The 25,801-nt window shown below is 44.8% G+C and overlaps 1 protein-coding gene across 2 annotated transcripts; it reads right to left on the reverse strand.

Annotated features, from left to right (window-relative positions):
- Nucleotides 1-9,020: 9,020 nt before the first annotated feature.
- On the reverse strand, nt 9,021-24,287 carry btf3l4 (basic transcription factor 3-like 4). Of its 2 annotated transcripts, XM_083647689.1 has the most exons (6): nt 24,181-24,287; nt 23,607-23,668; nt 18,634-18,747; nt 12,615-12,816; nt 10,671-10,730; nt 9,021-9,357 (listed from the first exon to the last, which is right to left on the reverse strand). In XM_083647689.1, the coding sequence occupies exons 2-6, from the start codon at nt 23,658-23,660 to the stop codon at nt 9,311-9,313; spliced, it is 477 nt and encodes a 158-aa protein (XP_083503815.1). In that variant the 5' UTR covers nt 23,661-23,668; nt 24,181-24,287; the 3' UTR covers nt 9,021-9,310. The 2 variants fall into 2 exon arrangements, with proteins under 2 accessions (XP_083503815.1, XP_083503816.1); XM_083647690.1 differs by lacking the exons at nt 18,634-18,747; nt 23,607-23,668; nt 24,181-24,287 and adding an exon at nt 17,949-18,074.
- Nucleotides 24,288-25,801: the final 1,514 nt, after the last annotated feature.

The following is a 25,801-nucleotide window of genomic DNA, read 5'->3' on the forward strand; positions in this document are numbered from 1 at the left end:
CGATCACTGGACAGGCGACCTGTCAATCACCCCCTTTTATATTGTCTATTTTACTCCAATCGGGGGAGTTATATAAGAAATGACCCCCTACAGTTGTTATGAAAAGATGAAGTTAGCTTTATAGACCAAAACTGTGTTTGGGTCCAAGGCTGTAAAGATGATTAATCACGGTTACAAAGTGGGACATTTTAACATGGTGGTGAACGGGAACGACGGGAATTCTGAGTCCTGCCTCAAATGACCATTCGAGGAACTACAGCTTTCAGGATACTTCTGCGTGCTCATGGGAAAACCTCAGAGCTTGCCCACTGGAGTTGGCATAGATTTTGTCAGTGTCTTTTTGGTGTGGAAAAGGTGTTGTTGCCTGGAGCGCTTTTTGTGAGGAGAAGTGGATGATAGCGCCTGCTGCTAGCTTACCTGCTGCTGCTAGCTTACCAGCTGCTGCTAGCTTACCAGCCACACTGACCACCTGGTTAACATATAACGTAACGTTAGCACTTCTATCAGTACTAATAATACAGTGTTGTAGAACAAGCAAGGTTTACCAGATTGCAGATATTTACAATGCGTGCTACGCGATGACATCATCAGTGATGTCATCAGTGACATCATCACTGAACTATAGCCTCAGCCTTAGGGCAATTAATGACATCACTGATGACATCACTTTGTGTGCGCGCACGCACACACACACACACGTCTGTCTGTTGTGTGTGTGTGTGTGTGTGTGTGTGTGTGAATTTATGACATCACTGATGATGTCATCAGTGGGAGCTTGCTCGCATACGCAGCTCAGTTGCTGCGTGGCCTTGCCGTGCGCACAATGTCTCCCTCTCTCTCTCCCCCTCTCCTCTCTCGTGAGCCTCAGACTGATGACATCATCAGTGATGGCTTCGCGCGCCGGTTCGGGGTATGTGCGTTTCCTAGCAGGCAGCTCCAGCACCCCCTGCAGGAAAATAGATATTGCTGTGCACCTGGTGCAACCGCGCATTTTCAGTGAAACTGCTTCATCTCGCTCCACACTGCACACTGCACTGTGGCAGACGGCCAGGCAGCTTCAGCCTCAGCACCAGCAGGCCGCTCAGACACCAGACAGCCGGCGTGCGCGTGTGTGTGTGTAGGTGACTCGTTCAACTTAAGGCAGCGCTGCAAGTGGGCGGGGGTGAATTAGATTGAAACACCACCCAGTCGGGAAACGAGAGGGAATCTCACCAAGCGACCCCGAAATAAGCGTCCTTTCTGTGACATTATGACCGACTGAGTGAATGACTCATCTGTGTGTAGACCAGTGTGCTGCCTGGCGCACGTGGTAAAAACTGCTCCATTGGAGTGAATGGAGATGTCACAACTCTTCTATACGGCTCTGGGCCTAAGATATGGGATAAGTAATAACGAGACACAAGGTAATTTTAATAGCTATAGTGCCTAAGGGACCGTTCGTTATTTAGAAGGGGGGGTCACTGGAGGGATTTGGTGTGCTCTGAAATAAAAAGCTGTGCCCCTTCCCCGATCAAAATATATTTTTCCTTGACCCTGCCCAAGTGATTTGAAAAATATGATTAACCCTCCCCAAACAATATTGTGGCGAGCTCGCGTGGAAGAATGCGGACTGACACCGATATCTTACTTTTAACCTAACATATGCAGAAACTCCGGCCAGAGGTGATCGAACACACTAACAGTCTCAGTCGTGGTGGCTACATTGATAGTAAAACTAAACATCCTGGCCACACAAACATTGCCATTACCACATAATGCAATCAAAACATGAGCACAACATCACTAAACCACGTTTTTAACTGTACAGTTCGGGAGTCAATACATTGGTGGTGGACTGGGGAGGTGGGTGGGGTGAAACGCGGCTTCCAGAGAAGGAATTGGATCAGCTTAGTGCAGCGGCTAGAGGACAGGGAACAAGGACGGTGGTGCGCCCGGCGTGGCTATAAATACTGCCGCGTCATAGCCTCGGCACTGACGACATGAACGCCGTCACCTAGGCAAGTGCGTCACGCGAACGTCACGCTGGGATTACTGCACTTGTCGTCACGCTAGGATTACGTGTGATGCTAAGGTCGCTATGTCTCTAGATTACGTGTGGCGTGAGGCGTGTCTGGTCTTCATCTTGAAACTAGGTCGAGACCATCATTTCAATCATGAGAGACCAGAGGGTAAGGTTAATCAGCAAACTTTATTAAAGTATGGCATGGCGATAGGATTCATGGCCTGAAGCGGTATGGCATTAATTCTGATGGCGTGGCAGCATGGCAACTGATTCTTTGGCGTAGTGACTCCGTGGCAAGATGCCTCTCTTCTTGAGGCGGGAGGGCATCTGCCCGGGCTAGAATAGGGAACCCCCCGTTACTTGTAGCCTACTCAAGTAACAAGGTTATTTCCAGTAGGCTAATTCCTCATTTGTGATATGATAAGTCCTACCTGGGCTAGTTAGGTAGGCAGCAGGCTACTAGCTTGTGCTCAACAGTAGACTAACAGCCAGAGTGATTCATGAATACTTTGACTCTGGGCCAGTTAGCGCTGAATAGCGCCAAGGAAAACATCCAGCAGCCCGCAGGTAGGTAGGTAGGCTATATTCTAATATAGCCTATAACACATTATGATGTGACAGCCTACTGCTAGAAGAGTTCAGCACCATTGCAAAATGTGAGTGAACCGATTGAACCAAAGCATGTAACAACCGTAACAACACAACACAGTCTGTAACAACACAACACAGTCTGTAACAACACAACACAGTCTGTAACAACACAACACAGTCTGTAACAACACAACACAGTCTGTAACAACACAACACAACACAGTCTGTAACAACACAACACAACACAACACAGTCTGTGTGTGATCCCCGCTGCGCTGCGGGCTGCTGAGTGCACACATCATGATCGTTAACCGGCGGGCCGCTGAAGCAGAACGGATCCAGCTGACTGAGCGCTTGTTTCCCGGGACAGTGACGCATTCCGCGCTGCACGTGCAACAATGTGAATCCACCATCGGGCGAGCGGCGGCGGCAATGCGACAGTCAGTCAGCAGCATCCCTCCCGTTACATCGACAACAACACAACACATCTCAACAGAGATGATGTCAGGCAGGCAGGAGCCATATGGACAGACAGCGCGTGCTGTATCCGCAGCCTATCGTTCACTTCACACCGGATGATGCGCGCGCACATGCATGTTTGAGATTGCGGGTGCACGCGCTGCCAAAATGCTGGATCAGCGCTTTTTCCTGACATAAACACGCGCGCTCCTGTAACACACCGGCGGGACCCGACCGCTCAGTGGACCCGAGCGAGAAAAGACATGCATGAAACGAGTGAATGTTACCGTCAGTGATGGCTCCTAACAGGCTTTGGTTGTCATCGTCCCGGGCAGTGAAGAACTTCAGCATCTTCCAGCCTGCTGAGTGTCTCTCTCTCTGCCTCCAGGCTGTGATCCTCCCCGGTGTGTCTGCTGCTGCAGCTCTCTGATCACCTCTCCCTCTCTCCCTCTCTCTCTACCCCTCTCCCTCTCTCTTTCTCCCTCTCTCTCCCTCTCCCTCTCCCCCTCTCTCCCTCTCCCTCTCCCTCTCTCTCTCTCCCAATCTCTTTCTCCCTCTCTCTCCCTCTCCCTCTCTCCCTCTCTTTCTCCCTCTCTCTCTCTCTCTCCCAATCTCTCTCCCTCTCCCTCTCTCTCTCTCTCCCTCTCTCTCTCCCTCTCCCTCCAAACCAGTGTTGGGGGTAACTCGTTACAAAAGTAACATATATTATATTACATGTACTATATTACTTTTAGCATTAGGATAACTCAGTAATATAACGTATTGCCAATAGGATTTCAGTAATACCAGTTACTTTGTCAAGTAGCCCGCAGCACAAGTTACAAATTGAGTATTTTTCTTATTTATCAAAGCACGTGTTTAAATAATAAAGATATCCTACAATCATTACCTAATCAAATGATGCGTTTTTATGCAAATAAATAAGCACTATTAGATGACAATAACAAAGGAAAATGATAACCCAACAAGCCTTTTTGGTAAGGTTTTAGAATACAGCCCACAAATTACCCTGTAACTACAGGGTAACAAGATCTGTACTTACAAGGTCATTACGGGGTACCACACCTGTACTTACAAGGTCATTACGGGGTACCACACCTGTACTTACAGGGTAAGAACAGGGTAACAAAATTGTACTTACAGGGTAAGTACAGGGTACCACACCTGTACTTACAGGGTAAGAACAGGGTAACAAATCTGTACTTACAGGGTAAGTACAGGGTACCACACCTGTACTTACAGGGTAAGAACAGGGTACCACACCTGTACTTACAGGGTAAGAACAGGGTACCACACCTGTACTTACAGGGTAAGAACAGGGTAACAAATCTGTACTTACAGGCAGTGTGCGAACTATACTGTGGCTTTCGGGGGAGCCGACTTTTTTCACGGGGGGGGGGCACTACAGCCGCCGTCCGAAGGGCGGCGGCCGAAATTTGAGGCAATTTGAAGGCCAATTTAGTATAACTCATTTTAAATAAGCACACTCAAAGACATGGATACAGCTTGTCGTGTTCCACTTTTCTCTCCAAGAGAGAAAAGCGCTCTGCGCACACAGAGAGGGAGGGAGGATGAGAGAGCACAGAAAGGCAAAACGGGCGCACTGCTCTCCATATACACTGCATCCACAAGAACATGATATCTCTGCCCAACACTTTTATCCACTCCATAACGCACATGTCCCACTCACTGTGAAGTTCCTGACGCATTCCATCTCACAAACAGTCCTCCATATGCGGGAGGACTCAGAGGTATTCCAGCTTCACGTCGTCACTTTTTCCACATCTGCGTTTGAAGTAGAAGCGACTTGTTGCTGTTCAACTGACGGCTGCTTCCATTTCTTCGTGAATGTAAAGTTTGTCAAACTGCCTTGTTTTCTTTTTTACATCTTGCTGTTGTTTTAAATCTGACCTGACCGCGTGAGTGACGTTTGATTTGCACCTGCGCCGCCACGCTTCGATGTGGTGATGATAAGAATAACATGCATGTCGGTATAGGGGCTTACAGTGAATTTGACAGTGATTGAGCACACTCTGAATCATACGATTAAAATAGCGTAATTTTACGCATTATTCACTATGAAGGTACAGAAAAAGAAATAGAAAATACATGGGGTAATATATATTAGTCAATAATTTAGAGACCCCCCCAAATTTCACAAGTCATGCTTTCAGGGGGTCTACTACTTCTTTAAGGGGAGCCAAAGCCCCCCCAGCTCCCCCGTAGTTCGCACCCTGCTTACAGGGTAAGAACGGGGTACCACACCTGTACTTACAGGGTAAGAACAGGGTAACAAATCTGTACTTACAGGGTAAGTACAGGGTACCACCACACCTGTACTGTAGTTATGTATGGAATTGGAATTATTGAAGTAGGCTATTGGAATTGGGAATTGACACTGCTTTAGAATACAACCCTACCACGCCCCTGTAGTTACCGTACACTGTAGTTACACCACCAGGAAAAAGAAAACGAGGCCGACCCAAAGAGACATGGAGAAGATCTGTGGAGAAGGAAGTTAAATGACTGGGATGGTGCAGCATTGGGCAGCAGACAGGGAGCATTGGTTCGTTGGTAAAGACCTTATATTAGGTGCTATCGAGCACGAGGAGGATGAAGTAAGTACTATGTAAGTACGGAGGAATTGACACTGCTTTAGAACTGCAGGCGCCGGCTGTATTCTAAAGCAGAGTCAATTCCCCTGTACTTACATAGCAACTACAACTACGTGGGCATGGGCTGTATCCTGTACTTGCAGGGTAATTTTGCAGGCTGTATTCTAAAGCGTTACCATTATTTTCATGTATAACGACCAGGTAATTCTGACCTGGACGACCGGTCAATTCACTTTTCACAGGTCGGAACCCATTTTTTTCCGGCAGTCTGAGTTGTCATGAACGGGGTATAATATATATGTCACTCACCTCTTCCCCTTCACTGGCTTCCACATCACATTCAAGACACTGGTACTAGCCTACAGGGCAGGACACCAGAGAGCTCCTCCATATGTGCAATCTACGGTGAGGTTCCAAACCTCGCACCGCCCCTCCATGTGGGCTCAAAAGTCGTTCATCCTGATTGCGACTCTTCTTGTCCCTGGGGCCACAATGGTGGAACGAGCTCCCCCCTTTGGTCAGAACGGCCGAATCACTGCCCATTTTTCGGGCTGAGACTAAAAACACACCTTTTCAGGCTCCACCTGGAGCCTTCTTGAACTAACATCTTTCTGCCTCTTCTTCAAAAAAAACCCAAGTGTTACCTATTCCTTCTCAAAGTACTTTCTACAAGTGCTACTCTATTCATTCATTCAAAAGGTCTCAGCTATTGTCTGTGTTGTTGCATAGTTGATCTCTGTACTGTTGAAAAAATGTGATATTGTATGTTTCGGAGGCTTCGCATCAACACCAGGCGCCGGCCAGCCCGGAGCAAATTCTGGGCCGTCTGGAGTCCACCCAGCTCCTTGGGACTGTTTCGACCGACATCACAATGCCGCCCTGTGACATGACAGATGTGATGTCCTTGCCGATGATGTGGTGGTCGAATAGGACATCATCACCGATGCCATCACAAAGAGGATATCACCATCTCCGATGACATCACTAGCTGGGAAGGAAATGAGTTATGACATCACCGGTGATGTCATATACCCGGACTAGGACGGCTATAAGTAGGACCAGTTCAATAGCTAGAGACGTTCTCCTAGTCATGCCACGATCACAGAGTCCCATGCAAGATAGAGCCTACAACAGTACCCCAAGTACCCCAGGTCCGCTTCTGAGCCGGGTTACTAAGTACTTAGTTACTAAGTAACTAGTTACTGTAACTTAACTACTTTTTGCAGTAACTAGTAATCTAACTAATTACTTTTCAAATTTAGTAACTCGGTTACAGTTACTAAAATAGTAACGGGGCTCGTTACTAGTTACTTTAGGACATGAAAATAACGGACAACTTCAGAGGATTATCCGGTTTCTGATCCTCAGACCTAGTCCGGGGAGAGAGCTGCAGCTGCAGCCAGAGCCCCAGAGGCTAATGACCTTAGTAGGCTATAACCCTCCCCAATAAGTGAATGTTCAAAACCACACTGTGGCAGAGCAACACTAACACAATGTGTGCATTAATAAGAATCGAAGCAGACTTTTAAAAGTAATGCAAGTTACTTTCCCTTAGTAACTAATCACTTTGAAGTAACTAGTAACTTTAGAGGCATTACATTACTTTTTGAGAGAAGTAACTAGTAACTGTAACTAATTACCAATTTCCAGTAACTTGCCCAACACTGTAGGCAGACACACCTGCGACATCGCAACCTGTGTGTAAACCAGAGCCTGGGTCCTTCATCGCAATTATTGTAAATCGCTTTTGATTAAAGCATCTGCTAAATGACGTAATGTAATGTTGTCTGTACGCATAACTAAATGGTAACTAGTTTCATTACCCTTGAATATATAGAATTGGACAGTTGCCATCAATTGTAATGCACAGTTAGACAGTAGATTTAATGGTTTGTTTGATGGTAGCTGAGATAACCGTATGTGAATATGTCCTTGAATGTACCTGTCATTCTTTACACTAAAAGAAACTGGAAAATGTTGAGGTCTTTTTCATATTTATAAGTTATTATTGATTTTCTTTGGCCCACTTGAGACTAAATTGGGTCGTGCACCATAGAACATTTCACTCAGACCAAAACTTAAAAACAAAAACAAAATAGCGGATTAGAAAATAATGTTTTTCAACATTTTGTTTATAGGTTTTGGTCCGAGTGAAATGTTACATCTCTTGATTTCTAAATTGAATCGTTTTGTTTGATGAAGTAAAACTATGTTTTTATAAGCATTTTACAAAATGGTTTGTATGCCTACACCGGAAGGGGGCATGACTTTGGCTCTATTATTATTATTATTTTTAACTCATTCCCCGCCAGAGTTCCAAATGAAAAGTCACCAGCCACCCCCAGAGTTTGTGAGCATTTTCAGTGTTTTCCCATGACCCACAGAATATTTTCTTCTATGACAATTTAAACACCAAATATCCCAAAAGACAGAACCAAACTTCCATGGAAAAAAAGTTTGCTTCTGCCTTCTTCCGTCCTTTGTTATTGACACTTGAATGTAGGTCGTTTTCACCAAAAACGCCCGTCTCCGACAGGCAAGCAGAGATACATGCCTGTTTCTGCAGCGAAGCCAGTTGAGAAATTCACCCCACCCGGCGAGCAGACGGGGCGGCTTACGCTCTCATGTTCTCCGTGGGTCTGGTGCTTCCTGGTACTCGGTGTGTGGAGGTCTGCTGCTTCCTGGTACTCGGTGTGTGGAGGTCTGGTGCTTCCTGGTACTCGGTGTGTGGAGGTCTGCTGCTTCCTGGTACTCGGTGTGTGGAGGTCTGGGGGCATATTTGACGGCTGAAATTGACACTATGGGATGGTTCACAAAGCAGACGACTAATCTAAGTGACAGGAGAAATGATTGGTGTGTGTTTACCATAAATCATCCAGCGCTGAGTGACTGTCAGTCTGTCACGAGCCTCTATCACAACGCGCCGTGCCCGGGGGTAAATAAGTCCTTGCACCGCTTTGAGGATCCAGGCTGGACATGTTTGATGCTCTACCTCCATGAAGGCAGATCAATGCTGAAAACGCTTGCTGGTTTTGTGCAAAAAACTCTTGACTTGCGGAGGAACATACGAGTATGGTACCACTTCATGAGGTGGCCAAGAGCGCCATCTATCGTATGGCAGTGAAAAGACGGATTGACGCTCATTTGCGTCAATGGCGGGGAACCGTCGTCTCCTAAATAACGTAAAATGGACGGCTATGGCGGAGAATGAGCTAATAAGAATGAAAACATTCAATTACCATGCAAAAACATGCATGTTAAAACCTTATCTTGTGGTTTAAAATGAGTAATCGAAGCATCAGAGATTTTCAAAATTCCGACAATGACCACAGCACCATCTAGAAAATGTTTATCGGCTTTATTTAGTTCATAAACAACAAAAAAATGAAGACTACCTTTAATGACCACTGTAATCCTGACCATGAGTGACAACACAGGGATTTAACCATGACCAATAGTAGGGAGTATTTGTTGTTGTTACAAGCCAGTCTGACGGGACATCCTTGGGCCATCAGGAAATATAAAAGTCTGTGGTTGAGGGGCGTCAGGGGGATAGTGTCTGATATGTCTGGATAACTAGAGTTCAAACTGCAGTCTTCACTGCAGTTCAGTCCATGTTCTGTTCTGTACACATGTCTCTGCATCAGGTAGCCTCGTTCTTTGATGCTTCATCAAAGTTCTCCACCAGATCTGCAAAACAGAGACTTTAGTTTTAGATTCAGATTAAAACAGAGACTTTAGTTTTAGATTCAGATTAAAACAGAGACTTTAGTTTTAGATTCAGATTAAAACAGAGAGTTTAGTTTTAGATTCAGATTAAAACAGAGAGTTTAGTTTTAGATTCAGATTAAAACAGACAGTTTAGTTTTAGATTCAGATTAAAACAGACAGTTTAGTTTTAGATTCAGATTACCATTAACATTTGAAAAAAGTGACTCATCCTCTCATAGAGCTGAACAGTCACATGCCATTTCCTGCCCCGGAAAAATCCTTATATAACGAGTTTTAAGGCTGGAACCTGGAACCAAGCTAACCTGCGACCTACTGAATCCTGAGTGACCATCAAACATTTCAGTTGGAGCAAAAACCCTAAATAAAGACGGGGGGGGGGGGGGGGGGGGTCCCGTTGTTATTTTTGCGTTCAGCCATTCTGAGCCGTCGCGTTGATCACCCAGGACAGTTGATCACCCAGGACAGTTGATCACCCAGGACAGTTGATCACCCAGGACAGTTGATCACCCAGGACAGTTGATCACCCAGGACAGTTGATCACCCAGGACAGTTGATCACCCAGGACAGCTGATCACCCAGGACAGTTGATCACCCAGGACAGTTGATCACCCAGGACAGTTGATCACCCAGGACAGTTGCAGGGTCACTCTATCGCCTAAGCTGCTTGGTAACTTTTAGAGTGAAGAAGCAGCCAGTATGGTGAAATATGGTGGGCCATATCTTACGTCCAGTGCAAGGGCAAGTGCAAGGGCAAGCATTATCGTTTCTAGCACTCAAAATCTCTCTCTTTTTTTTATTACCACTGGGTCGCTGAAACATGTCCTTTGATGTACTGACCCCCAGTGGTCTTTGATGTACTGACCCCCAGTGGTCTTTGATGTACTGACCCCCAGTGGTCTTTGATGTACTGACCCCCAGTGGTAACAAAAGAAGAAGTGACATTTCGAGTGCTAGAAACGATCAAAGATAAGGCTTGCCCTTGTCCTTGCACTGGCCCAGTGTATAATTGTCATTTTTGTCTCATCTGTAAAACTGTACAAATAAAGTTCCTGATGGAAAATAAAGTCAATTGAACTGCATTGTGAAATGTGTATATTATGTAACGGCTTTGTAGCCCTGCAAGAGGCCAGAATTCCCTTGTATAAATAGTATAATGTTGATGAAATATAAATGTGAATGTTATTGTAATACTACAATACTTATTAGTACTATATTACCTCACTGGACAACAGCTGTGTTGACATTTACACATGACACGTTAATGTCCATACCTGGAACATCGTCATCCTCTTCCTCAATGTCTTCTGCCTTTGGAGCCTTGTTGTCAAGAGCTGAAACATACAAGAGACATGGTAGAGCTTTAGCTCTGACTATTACATGACTGCTTTTCAATAAGTGTTCTTTAATGGGCAAAGACAAACAACAAATCCATGATTAACACATCTATGCTTCTCGGTTGATACTGTATGTTGTAGGTCTTTGGATGCATGTGGCTCAGGAGGTTGGTGGTTGTTCAAAGGAATCTTAGGCCTGATCCCAATTCTTATTGTTACCCACCCCTTGTTTCTGAGTGTCCCTCACTTTGGCCCTTGCCCTTCAAAACTGAGTCACAAGCGGTAGGGATTGAAAACAATCACCTACAGTAGGAAATGGGACACCACTCATTACCTCATGATTTTGCCCAACTGTGATAATAAAGCTATTTGTGGTTCAAACTGATTGAATGAAGTCTGCAGATTCTCATAGATACACTATTTTGTCATCATATTGCATATTACCAGAAATGTATTAATTAAATTATTGATAACTTATTCATATTTAACTCATTGAGTGCCAGCCACTTTTGGAGAACAGTGCCAGAGTTTCAGAGCGTTTTCAGTGATTTCTCGAGGCCCACAGAATATTGTGTGATATTACTATGTAAACACCAAACACGCACAAAGAACAATGAGACTCTCTTCTATCATCTGCAAAAAAAAGTTTATTGATCCCATTTTCCGTTCTTTAGTTATGAGCCGGAGAAGATAGGCTGTTTTGAGCAAAAAGACACTTTTCAAATTAGAAGCTGAGTTATTCCGCCTTTTGTGAAATGCAGCATTTCAAGCACATTCACTGAGTCTGAAGATAATATTTTCTGATGTAGTGACGTGGTGTAGTTGTGTGGTGCCCCACCCCCCTCTCCCCCCTCAGCTGCAAACTCCTCCCCACACTAACACACAGCCTAACACGCACCCAGTCTATTTTCGGAGCGGCTCCCAGCGCGACACGGAAATGCCAAACCGGACTGCAGGGAAAGGTTTGGCCCTTCGGCGTCGGGTGCTGCCTTTCTGGCGGCTAATCGTGTGAAGAAACTATGCAGACAGACAGACAGAGGCAGAGGGGCTCAGTTGTGTGCGCGGATTGACTGCTGTTCGCAGCCAACATCAGCTGCAGTCAGAGCCATCTATATGGCTCTGGCTGCAGCATGAGCGGTTTCTCTTTGATCACGGAGCTTTTTCCTGCTGTTTTCCGGACCTTTCAATAATCTGGAGAGCACTGTCGCCACCTACTGGGTCGGTAAAATAGGTTATACACCTTCAACATGCCCCAAGGAGATTTTACAGGAGATGGATCTGGCTTTGATCCACGTCCCACCGTCAAAAAACGCAATTGACGACTTTAGTCGTCATTGGCACTCAACGTTACTAAAGCAATTGACGACTTTACTCGTCCGTGGCACTCAATGAGTTAAATATACTATTTTATTAGTTGACTGGTTTGCTCAGGAGTCACTGGAAAACATGATTATAACATAGGATAGTATAGCCTATTCAAATTTACGTTGATATTGTACATAATATATTTTTTTTTTACATTTTATTCTGGCGATTGGGTTGCTTCATAATCGGGATATTAAACTATCCCATGTGGTTTTCGCTGGGTCGGGTGTCCAAAAATAACTTATTTTATAGCTCCATAGTCACGTTTCAGTGTTAAAGCTTTTTACACAGACCTGCTTGCAGATGCTGGCTGGCTGGTGAACTGCGACTGTTCCCAGCTTGGAAGCAGTCTATGTTAAAATAGTCGCAAAATACTAAAACTGACAAAAATATGTGAATGTTTTCCTTTAATGTCGATACAAAGCATCACTGGGTCGGAATGTTGAAACACGCATTTCAAAACTGGATATTTGCAAAGATCCCCGTCTGCCATCAGGGTCTGAGCGACACACCCACCTTGCCGGGGAAACTGTTGGGCCAGTTTGCGCAGGCTGGTGAGGCTGTCCGCTCCCAGCTGGCTGAGGATGCCCGGCAGCATCTCCGTCAGCTGCTTGGTCTCGGCGTGGCCGGTGATGGCGAACGTGTTGGCAGACAGAGAAGCCTGCACTTTGGGGTTGTTGAAGTGGATCACCGTCCCGTCGTCCTTGATCATGTTCACCTGAGAAGAGAAGAGCGGTTCTTTCAAGGTTCCTGTATGGCTAAACCATTTGGTGCTGCAGTGATTTGAGAAGTTATTCCATGCTAAAGTCATGAACGCAGGGTAGTTGCCGTGGATTGCCCCCCGGAGAGTTGCCGTAATGCCCGTCTACCCATGCTCCCAGTTTGGCATGTCCTGTTTTGAACTGGCCATTAAAAAAATAAAGTTGTGGATTTCCTTTGCAATCTCAGCCATTTTATATGTGCTGTATAGGGTTCGCGGCGATAGGACGAATATACTGTATCTGCTATCTGCGATTGGCTGAGTCCACCGCCAGTTGATCTTTTGGGCGGTCTTTCAGGCAATTTGCTAATTTGCTAATTGAATGCTCTAATACAGGGGTTCCCAAACTTTTCCGACCAAGTACCACTATGTACCAAATAGGGGTGGGGGAAAAAATCGATTCACCTAAGTATCGCGATTTTTAATGTCACGATTTTTTGAATCGATCTTTTATTCCAGAATCGATAATCGCAAAAAAAAAAAAAAAAAAAAAAAAAGATTTTTTTTTTTGGGTGCTTGCAGTCAGGCCACTCACTGAACAGCAGGCCAGGCGCCGCCTACTGGTTTACTAGTGGTTTTATTTCTTTATTAGTTAGTCTGAAGTAATAATTACACTTCAGGGTTAAAGTGGGTGCATCTCATTGTAAAATTGGACTTCAAACGGCCCAAATCTGGCTTCAAACGGCCCAAATTGGGCTTCAAACGGCCCAAATTTCACGCGCGTCGGCCCATATCGGCCTGGCCTGCTTGGTATCTAATGCCCGGCCTGAATTATGATCCCAGTCCGCCCCTGTTTTTAACTATATCGCCCAGCCCTACTCATGATATATAATATAGAGTCTCTAGTGTATGATTCAACTTTTCCCATGTTCTAATCTAATGTAAAAAAGCAAACAAACTGAAAAAAGAAAAGAAAAAAATAAACAAAAATCGCAATAAATCGTAATATCGAATCGCAATAATCGTAGAATCGCAATACTTAAGAATCGCAATATAAATCGAATCGGCACCCAAGAATCGTGATAGTATCGAATCGGGAGATAAGTGAATCGCCACAGCCCTAGTACCAAACCAAATTTCCTAGGGACCACTTCCACGGCGTAAACCTAAATCCCCCCCAGTTTGACGCTTGTCAGAACGCTCTTATGTCTCGCTGGCCAGCCTCCCCTCACTTCTGTGAGAGGAGTCTGGCTGCATGGAAAGAGCCCTCCCCTGCTCTACAGCTGCTCCCCCGTTGGACGCGTCCATTTCAGTCGCTGCCGGATTTCCGCTCCCCGCTTACAAGCTCCGTCATTGGCTCCGACCATGTCAATCAGAGCGGCTTCCCCTCCCTCCTCCCTGTGTGTCGCTGTAAAAAGTCCTCTGCCGCCTCAGTGAAAACAACAACGCTAACTAGCTAGCAGAAAAAAGGCAGGTCGGATTGTTGGAAACTATTTTCCAAGGGCACTGCCGCTAAGCGCCGCCCATCGCAATTCTCGAATGGTGACCAGCGCTGCCAGACTCCTCTCACGGAAGTCAGGGGAGGCTGGCAAGCGAGACTAGAATGCTCTTGGTGCGCGTTCGGCTATTTAAAACAATGGGTGGAATTCAAAACGCGAGACGCTCCCAGTGCGTTTGGGGCTTAGGAAGTGCTGAAATACAACAACCCGCCCCAGACTCATTCCTATTGGCTAACTTCCACAGGTCTTCCTGTAACGTCACAACATAGAATGAAACAACATAGAAGATTCAACATAGAATACGCCAGTTTAGTAGGGACATGTACTTGAGCTCTTCCCTAGAAGTGATATTGGTATAGCAGTATTTTACCATACTATATACTATGGTATTATAGTGACCTCACCTGTAAGGGAGACATTTATTTTTTCATCATTGTAAAGTCACAGCACAGTGAGGATATTAATGTGGATTGTTTTCTTGATACATTATCTAGCCTCTTAATTTTGCTCTCAAAGTGCACCAGATTCATGGATTTTACTTTAAAATGTACAACATTTTCTTCCAGGGAAGAATTCCCCCGGACCCCCTAGACAGGATCCAAGGTTCACCCACCACAATCTCTACAAATCCTGTGGGAAACACACACTTATTGCATGTTTGTAATACTTACATCTGTGATTGATTGACTATCACTTCATGATGAGATTAGTATTTACCCCTAAGAATCTCAGGGTTTATAGGCCACATAAATAAATAAAAATAGGTCATTTTATGGTGTATTTCTGGATTTATGTTTATGATAACGCTACTTCTCACGCTAATAGCGATTTAGCGAGGTCAGATTGTAATATCTGGGTTATTTCATGCTTTGATTTAGCGAGGTCAGATTGTAATATCTGGGTTATTTCATGCTTTGATTTAGCGAGGTCAGATTGTAATATCTGGGTTATTTCATGCTTCTTGTCCTGTCTTTTGATACTTGATGTTTTAGTTATCACATTAATTGTCTACCATGACTTGACCACACCCACGGGTGGGCCCTAGATTCATTATGAGGAACACCTGGACCTGTTTGATCATTGCAAACCTTACCTGACCTGCCTGTGAGGGCTTGAAATGTTGTAATTTTTTATGTAAAATAAATCAGAAAGATATTAGGAGCTACCAACAGTGTCGCGAGTTTTCCTGAATTTCATGCTTAGAAACGACGCAATATTTGGGAATACCGATTACGCGAAACCTCAGATAACCTTGAGCGGGAGGTAGGTACAGTTTTATCGTGAGTGCTAACATGTTATGTAGCGTACGGCCAGTTTAGCAGGAGCCTGCAGCTCCCTAGCGGGCAGCAACATGGAGACTCAGAATGAAGGCTGAGTCTCGCGTCAAGGCTATAGGCCGTTTCACACAGATGCGGTGCAAATGCGGAGGCGGAATGCGGCACGAAATTCCGTGCGGATTTTTCGCTTTGCAACCTATACACTAGGGGTGCACCGATCACGTTTTTTGCCACCGATCACCGATTGCCGATCACCTATGAGAAATATCTGCCCAACCGATCATCGACCGATCACCGATTACCGATTACCGATCACCGATATATATATATATACGCCCTGGGGTGTCCGTAAAAACACGAGGCAGGAGACAGATGGGAGTTCAACCGTTTAGTTGTCAGTTCTCTTCAGTACAGTACAGCAGTATAGGCTCTTTACAGCATTATGACAGGAATAGTAGGATTGTGTGTGGTCTGGAAAAAGGAGGCAATAAAATATACAAACAGGTCAGTAACCAAGCTTGCTGTTATATAGGCCAATTATAGTGATAATTAACAACTAATAATATATAAATGATAATTAGGTAAACTGTAAGTCAGTTACTCTTAAACACCAGTCTTGAACCATGACTAAAGCCAAAGAGCTCCCACTCATAGAACCGGGGTTATGCACAATAACCGTCATACATTGGGATCCGCATCGAACGAACATCAAAACGACCCGCCCATCGAGGCCGAGTTACAGTGTTATAATTAGCAGCACTATGAGTGCGATCTACATAATGGTGACAGGGTTACATGACGGGAGAAACAACAGAATCACAAGCTACACAAGAGCTAAACTCCATCTGAGTAGTGGCATTAATTAGCGCAACAGACAATCAAACCGCAAGTGCACGCCAAACGTTATTGCAATGATTGCAGGTAGATCGATCTAAAACCAAAAGGGAATGCAATACAGGAATATTAACATAATAATGACTTACTGGTTGGTCATATACGCACACATGGAAGAAGGGGATTAGAACATGTTCAACTGATGTTAAAAGAAAGGAAGAAAGTCCGTCTGAACGGAGCGCACATCCACATACTCAGCCGCACACTTTCGCTTCCTTCAAAGTGCCCGCGGGAACATCAATGCTTGCGTGGAAATTGTCTGTGTGTGCGCGTGCACTACCCCGACTACCACAGTAGCACCGTGTCAATCTGGGACTTTAATACACACGGATTTAACAGCATGCAAATGCCTCGGTAGGCGGGAGGACTGGAGGTAACTTCTCTCTGCTGAGGCTGCTCTAATCACCAGCTGATTTGTGTGATTCAAAGACGCAAGGGGTGTGTTGACAGTCTGGTGCGGTGTGTGCATGGAGGTGAGTACACTGACGAAAGCAAAGCGTGTGCTTTGCAACACAATGATATAAACGTTAGAGCACAATATGAAAGTTAAACGATAGACATTGAAGACATGAAAATGGGCTGCCTCATGTTTCTCACGTGCAGCATGATCGGCTATGCGATCGGCAACATTAAAGGAATATCGGAAACAGCAGATCACATATTTGAGGTCCAAATCGGCCGATACAGATTGCGTGTCGATCGATCGGTGCACCCCTACTATACACACATTATTATACACACAGGTCCGGTGCAAATGATTCGCAGTCCCATGTTCATTTTCCCTCAGCAGAAAAACAGTGCAACCAGTAGTTGGTGTCGCTCCCGTTTAGTAGGACAGCACCGCATACTTCCACAATTATATTATAATATATAATAATTATAATAATATAATTGCATTATTTATAAGAGCCACAACTATCCATAAAGGAGCCTGATAGAGCCTCGCGGTAGCACGGTGAACGGATCTGCTGTTCCTGTTTCTCCCCATCCACCACCCCCTACCTTCTCCTATACCAAACACCAGCGTTGTTTGGATATTTCCCAGAAAGCTTTGAGGCGGCATAACTTTTTACAAGAAAACAATCAAATCAGGCTAAAAAGTGCTAGATAGAAATCATATTTATTTTTAACACAACATGCAATTTGAATATTGGACAAAATAAAGTGAAATATAAACCCTAAGAGAAACACACATACGTCGATGGGGGGTATATATACCCCTCGCAAATACGTGTTATAGTGAAGTGGGAAGTTTGACAACCACGGTTGCACTGTGATCCAACAAGACTTTAGCTTACTTGACGCGCACTTTTTCAATAAAAACACATTTACCGTATGTATTTATTTGTTATGACCCCAAATTTGATGCTAAACTGCTAGTTAGCACTGGGATACAAGTGGCTAACGTTAGCTCCATCCATTTACAACAGTGGTTTACAACGTTAGCAAGTAGGAATTCGTTATATAACAGCTACATTACCATCTTCAGTGAATCCCAGCTGCTGGGCGATCTGAAGCCATATATTGTCCTTGATTTCGGTGTTGATCGTCATGGTGTTTGTCATATAAAATTGGATGTTGAGAAACCAAATTGCTGAGCCGGGTTTGGCAAGAGTAGTGGAGGTATGACATCAGCTGTAAACAAAGGATTTCATCGGTCAAACGTATTTTCCGCAGGCAGAAATCCGCAGATGTCAATGTCCATCCGGAAAAATAAAATGCCACAGTGACACGAATGTTCAGCCGCGGTGTGCAAGCTTCAATTACAACTCCTTAAAACATTCTTTTGCTAATCTCCGTGCCGATTGTTTGCACGAAGATCCGCACCGGTGTGAAGCGGCCTTATGTGGTCTCTTGAAGGCTAACACAGCACAGCAGAAAAATGTGGAGACATATGCTCCCCTAAATTCAAGCACTTTCAAGGACCCATGTCTATTTTCACAAACTTTTAAGGCCTTGATTTTTTTTAAATCAAATTCACAAACTTTAAAGGATTTCAAGCAGAGCCCGACCGATATGGATTTTATGATACGATACGATATGGAAACCAGTAAGATTTATATGACCTCACAAACATTTCTACTCAAATCAGAATAGACCTTGCAGAATCATGTTTATATACAATAATTCTGTTTCCTTAAAATGTAGTCCCATGCCCATTTTACCTCCTCGATTCCAGCAATATTGTTGACAGCCAGTTTCTTTAACGAACTCTGAAGTTTTTTGTCGTCAGCTGTTGCTGTTCTGTGCACCACCTTCTTCTTCCTACGTGCCGAGCCCTGCAACCAAAGCAGACAGAAGATCGACATAAGGACTCGATCACCATCAACAGAAAATGCAGGAAACACATCAATCAAAACAGGTCAAAGATCACATTTATTTGCATAAATGACATGTTATGGCATTATCATGGATTCAACAGAAGGCAGAGGTAGGTTTAACAGTACCAACCAGTAGCGATGCACGATATTTATGGGACCGATAAATTATCGGCCGATATGGACATTTTGCGTTATTATTGCAGTGTTTCCCCTATATACTGTGTACACCCCAAAACAACGGCCACCGCTGCTGTGCTAGCCACATGTCGTGTTCTATTTTTTTGGTCGAGGTGGTGCGAGGTGAGGAGAGGAGAAGAGAAGAGAAGAGAGGAGAGGAGAGGAGAGGAGAGGAGAGGAGAGAAGAGAGAAGAGAAGTAGAGATGCTCCGATCAGCTTTTTTGAGGCCGATCACCGATCACCGATCACTGGAAGCAGTATCTGCCGATCCCGATATGGCCGATCACCGATCACCAAATCCATCAATTCAAGCCTTCTATTTATTGTGTCGCATTATTCATATTTAATTATTCTTAACAACGTCGACATTGTATATTAAGTATTAAAATTAGGAGATGAGAAAGTATCATGAATTGACAACCGTTTTATTGCAGGCTAAGGCAACATGCAACTCTCTCTAGAGACACTCTCTTAGACAACTTGGAGCTTACAGAGTAGACTGTATACTGTAGCTTTCCTGTGGAAAAATAAATACAGTCTTATAAAACAAAAAATATAATACTATGTACACAACATGTGCACCAACACAGCTTGGAACATGTCTGTGAAAGCTGCAGCGATAGCCTCTGCGGTGTGTGACCCAGAAAACTCTTGTGAGTGAAGTACAACTTTGTTCAGGTCGAACTTTTCATCAATAAACTGCGCAGTTAGGCTCAGCATGGACATAGGACAGACACTCGAACTCCAAATGTCAGTCGTGAAGCTGATTGACGTGGTGTTGTCTTTCATAAGGCTCTCGATGTGCTTGTACACAATTTGGTATAATTCCGGCAGGCAAACGTCAGTTAAATATTTACGTCCTGGCAGCATGTAACGTGGATCCAAGCAGGACATGAGGCGTTTGAACCCGAGGTCTTCCGCAACAGACAGCGGCTGCTGATCAAGACATATGAATTCCATTAGGTTTGCATTTATTTATTTTCATTTCTTGCTGTCGTTGCTGTCGTTTCAATGTCTCTGTTACAGTTAGCTGAGTGAGTGGCGTTTGGGTTGCTGCACGCTCTTTCGCTGCCTTAGCGCTCGCCAACTTTGTAAACTCCTCAAATTCCTTGACGTGGGAAACCTTCAAATGTCTTATGAGGTTCGTAGTGTTGAAACTCTTCTGCTGCGTTCCTCCACGCGGTATCTCCTTTGAGCACAAAATGCAAACGGCAAATTTGTTGTCCTTCTCCAACAAGTTGTAAAATTGCCAGACAGGCGACGCCATGTTAGCTGCTGTGCTGTTTGTTCTCGCCCAAGCTGCTTTCGCTATAGAGAGAGTGCAACTTCCAAACACTTTTTCGCCACTACCACCACGCCCCCTAAGGAAACTTGGGAGCCAATGAAGCTTCATGACACGGAGAGACAGCCAATCACAAGCTGCCCTTTAGGAGACCGGAAGAATACTACTTGGCAGCCTGGGAGTGCACTATCTCTATATTGAAACGTCTCTGGTAGTAGTTCTTGCAGATTTTGTGTCATTCTGATCGGCCTTGTTTGATCGGCACTTTTGATAACTCCGATCAAAGCCGAAAAAGGCGAAATCGGCCGATTCCGATCAAGTGCCGATCGATCGGAGCAACTCTAAAGAGAAGAGAAGAGAAGAGAGGAGAGGACAGGAGAGGAGAAGATAGAAGAGGAGAGGAGAGGAGAGAAGAGGAGAGGAGAGGAGAGAAGAGGAGAAGAGAAGAGAAGAGAAGAGAGGAGAGGAGAGGAGAGGAGAAGAGGAGAGGAGAGGAGAGGAGAGGAGAGGAGAGGAGAGGAGAGGAGAGGGCAAGAAGAAAGGAGAGGGGAACAAGAGAGGAGAGGGGAAAGAGATGTACATAGAGGAGAGTTGTTTGGGGTGATGAATATCTGTTTGTTCGCTCGCTCCCTCCTCAGATCTGCGCTGACGGTAACCTAAGTGTTCGGTGTGAATCCCCGCACCGATACAATGCATTTGTGTGTCAGAAATATTTGGATGACTCGCACGTACCCCTTGGGTCTAGCCAATTACGTTTCATAACATTGACAGACCGCCAATCACAAACTGCCATTTAGGAGACCGGAAGAGTTTTCATACTATTGGCAGAGCCTGGAATGAGCTATCTTCTCTTTCATTCGTCTCTGGCCTGGTCATGCACGGACTTGGGAAAAGTCTGAGCCGTCCGGCCGGAGCCAGTACAGAGCACGCCCCCTAAGTACAGAGCACGCCCCCTAAGTACAGAGCACGCCCCCTAAGTACAGAGCACGCCCATAGGCGAATCCCTATCCAAAGCGCACCTCAAACAAACAACATTGAGTCCAGGAAGCGCTACTTCCCAAACAAGAAAATGTTACATCAAAAATAAATCAAAGATCACCTTCATCCTAAGATTAGCAAGTGGATTTCCCTGTTGTGCAGTAAGAAGATCCTCTTCATGCTTTCTCTTGTCTATGCCTGAAGGACATACTTGAAGTGTAAAAGGACTCCCCCTAGGGGTTCTAGTGTACAATAGAGACAATGGCACACATGTGTACGTAGCTAGTAGGCTACATGACCTCTACAAGTCACTAGTGAACGGAATGGGGGAGAGACAGGTAGGTTGGGGGAGAGACAGGTAGGTTAGGATCGAGAAGCTCTCCCCCCTCTGACTTACTGTCTACTAAGGGTTTACTAGTATTCACTGTCAAGTGTCAATAAGTGCAAACCCAACACAGGGTATTATACAGGTTTAATATGATATATGATGATGGCTGGCAACATGTGTTTTTCTTTTATGTTCTGTTTGTTTGGCTGTTTGTCTTCTGTTGAACTGAAAATTCTAATAAAATACAAGTGAAAAAATATGGCATGTTTTACATAAGTTAAGTTGAAGTAGTTTTCTTATTTTGCCCAGTGAATGTGTGCATTGTATTTATGTCTGCATCTGCCTGCGGGCCATCACGATAACAGTAGGCACACTGCGTGCATGAGGACTGAGGAATATGTTAGAGGTTATGACTGAGGAATATGTTAGAGGTTATGACTGAGGAAAAACAATGCATTCAGCTCCTATCCTGATAAGCCTAATGACACTGGGGTAAAAAGTTCTTAACGTCAAACTCTGTATGTGGTTGCCATATTTTGGGGATGTCTAAGAATCTGCCTTTGCTCTTGTAGTAAATGTTATCCAACGTATGGTAGCTTGAGAGTTCATTCCACCAGTGAACTACAGCTGGGGGATTGGATGCTTTCCAATTTAAAGCTATGCATTTCCTAGCTGCCAACAGGGCAAGATCTATGTATTTACTTTGAATGCATTGTTTTTGTTTGGTTGTTTGTCCAATAGTCTTGTTTGTTCTTGGATTATTGTGTATCTTATGCAGTTTTCTTGTTTTGTTTTGTTGTGTTTTGATGTTCTTTGTGGGGGATATGAGATATGATAGTCCATGTATGTCGTGTAAATACCTCATGTTCTTTCTTAAAGATAAAATAAAAAAAAATAAAAAAAATTGACTAGTCGACTACTAAGCAGTGTCGACTAGTGGTTTCGACTAGTCTGTGTATGCCCTAATGTGTTGCCCACCGCGTACCTGAAGATTTTTCTAGCAGCGCGACCTCCGCACTGGTTCTCTCCAAACATGGACGCTTGAGCCACTGAGCCCTGAACACTGAGCTGTGTTTTCACCAGATTTCTTGACCCATGTGGTAGGCTAAACTTTGATTTGCAACTGTTCGTTTTTAGTAATTTCAACAAGTAAATGTGTTGTGTTGAGAGAGATTAAAAGTAGGCTATCAGGGCTGAGAACTGAACCAGCTATTCAGTAAAAACAAGTTTGGTGATTCTTTCATGTGCTGATATACGGTCGTTTGAGAGTGAAAGCACACTCAGTACTGCAGATAATAGCGTTTCATTGCGACTTTTCACGTGCTGTTCTCACTATTACCATTGTACAATGTAACATGCTGATCACTTCTGAGTATAAAAGCATCTGCCCCAGCGCGAGGTCCGCACGTGACTCGCGGAGCGGAGCCTCGCTCGAGCATAATAGGCTCGTTTGCATGATGGTTAGAAAGTTGTCCGACTTGCTCCGCCTGCCCGACTGCGTGAGCCACGGGACTCTCGTGAGAGCGAGGCGGGCGCAGATTTGGAGCGAGGCGCCGCAGTTGCTCCCCACCAACTGCGCCCGACTGCGGATGACGAGAAACGCATCAAGCTGAGCGCCCATTGGTTCAACACAGGTGCATCACAAACCCACAGTGAAGTGTAGAAACTTCAATTTTATATCTATTCCAAGCTGTCACTCCATATTTTACATAAATACCACCTGTAATGCCTACATAAAAATTAAAATAAGTAATCTGAAGGCCTGGGTCATTTGAGCAGTGAGTGTGGGTGGCGCTAATGCATCTTTTGAATCGTTTACAAACCGCTGTTAAACAAAACCGTAGAAGAAAAGCAGCAGTGAGTGCACAGTCTGGGGTGTTCGACTTGTTGATGCCTCGCCTGACTGCACTCGCCTGCTTTCCAGGCGAGGCGGCAGTCAACTCAAACGAGCCCTTCAGTGACAAGCAAGACAACAGTAAACGGACAGGTTTTTGGATTGAGTTTGGGAACCGGGAAGTGACGTCACTTTAGCTCCTCTTAATGTCAACATACCTTTCCACCTATCCGGACCTGGGCTTGAAGTTTTGCCAATTTTTCTTGATTCATGTTGACACCTAGGACATGGGAAAATACACAGTCAAATACACGTGTCTAACTAAACGGGTTAATACTGGCCTCAGTCACTGCTGCCCCACAACATGCATTAAGGAGAAGCTATGAGCTACAGCATTAGCTTAAATAACGTTAGCATACGAGCTAGCAAAGGGGGGTAGACAGAACACCATCCAAGTCTGATCAAAAAAATAAGCGGAAACCTCTTAGCAGCTATGGGAACCAATAACAGACAGGTTCCCATAGCTGCTTACACGTATCTGGCACAAAAGAGACGCCATCGCGCTGATGCAATAGCTAGCAGTACATAATTAGCCAGGCAGACAGATCAAGCCGCTGTTTGCGTGAGCAGCTAGCCAGCTGGAGGGATGACAACACAACACAGGCCGTGTGGGCTGACAACAGACAGCCTGTCTGTCACCGCTCTGAGCCGCCTCACACGCCTGTGTCCACCACACATACACACACACAAACCTATGGTCACTTCCACACTAAACCGCATTTTGTTACAAACCTGATCAAATATCCACAGCAGCATGCGGCACTGAGATGGTGGCTTTTTGAGGCAGGATGACGTTACACACCGTTACACACCATATGGCTGCTTATTCTTCTTCGTCATAATGGCGTCGGTCATCTTTGGAGCGTCGTATTGCGCCACCCGCAGCTCACTTTTGGTATCACATCCGATTGTAGCCCAGTGTAAGCCCCTTCCAAAAATGCCAGCGTTTCCCAGGAATGTTCTGAGACAGGACATTCATACATTGATAGGAAAACGACAAGATAGTACATGAGAAAAAGAGAGGGCTGGACTGGCCATCTGGCATACAGGGCATTTGCCCGGTGGGCCGACATGCCCTGTGGGCCGCGGTCAGGCAAAAAAAGAAAAATAAGGGAGAAGGGGAAAATAATTGTCTGACCGGCCAATAAAACAGGTAGATTTAGTGTTTTTAGGTAGTTGCATGGTTGGTTGGAGCAAGATTGGTGGTGTCGTGTGTGGTCGATTATGGTGGGCCGGTCTGGGGGCCAAAATGCCTGGGCCGATTTTTTTTGTCCCAGTGTAACGTGTGTAGGCTACTGTAATTATGGATAATAATAAAATATGAATATGATTAGTATAGATAAGTTTGGATCAGTACCAGAAGATGTTGAACGACCAGAGCCCTTTGGAATGAATGGCAGCAATGAAAATGCCCACTCTTTCCCCGATGGCAGCTTTGTACCTCGGCCTCCACCTCCCTAACCTCGCATCACCAGGCTCTTCTCTACCACTACTCCCCAATATCAGTGGATGTAGAGAGACTTTTCTCCCACTACACAATGCTGCTGACAAAGTACAGACGGAGCCTGACTGACGTGTCCTAGGCTTGTAGTAAAATACCACCATATCCATGACATAATAAGACCATCTTTCAAAAAGTAGTTCAACTACTACATCACATCGAATGATCACCATCTGAGTAGAGGGTAAACACAAGTCAACGCAATGTACCCACTGCTTTGAAATGAAAACTATTTTCAGATCGTATCATTCAATGAGGGGAAACAAGGTGGGCAAACTACCCACCTCGGTATTTACCACTACACCCTGGCTGGCAGGTCCAACTGAACTAACACTGCATAAAGCGTAAGTGTGTTTGATTTAGGGACTAGGGCAGGCAAAAAATGCTAAATGTCTAGGGAAATTCATAGTAGGCTATTCGACACATGTTGGTTGTCAACTACAGGTGATTTTAATCAAATAGTAGGTCATTAAATGGCAACCTCTGATACGACCTCTGATTGTCTAGTCTGGGCACACTTTACGACCTCTGATTGTCTAGTCTGGGTACACTTTACGACCTCTGATTGTCTAGTCTGGGCACACTTTACGACCTCTGATTGTCTAGTCTGGGCACACTTTACGACCTCTGATTGTCTAGTCTGGGCACACTTTACAACTCTGATTGTCTAGTCTGGGCACACTTTACGACCTCTGATTGTCTAGTCTGGGCACACTTTACGACCTCTGATTGTCTAGTCTGGGCACACTTTACGACCTCTGATTGTCTAGTCTGGGTACACTTTACGACCTCTGATTGTCTAGTCTGGCCACACTTTACGACCTCTGATTGTCTAGTCTGGGCACACTTTAC

The sequence above is a fragment of the Poromitra crassiceps genome (assembly GCF_964638095.1).
Source record: "Poromitra crassiceps genome assembly, chromosome: 12".
In the NCBI taxonomy this organism is placed as follows: Eukaryota; Metazoa; Chordata; class Actinopteri; order Beryciformes; family Melamphaidae; genus Poromitra; species Poromitra crassiceps.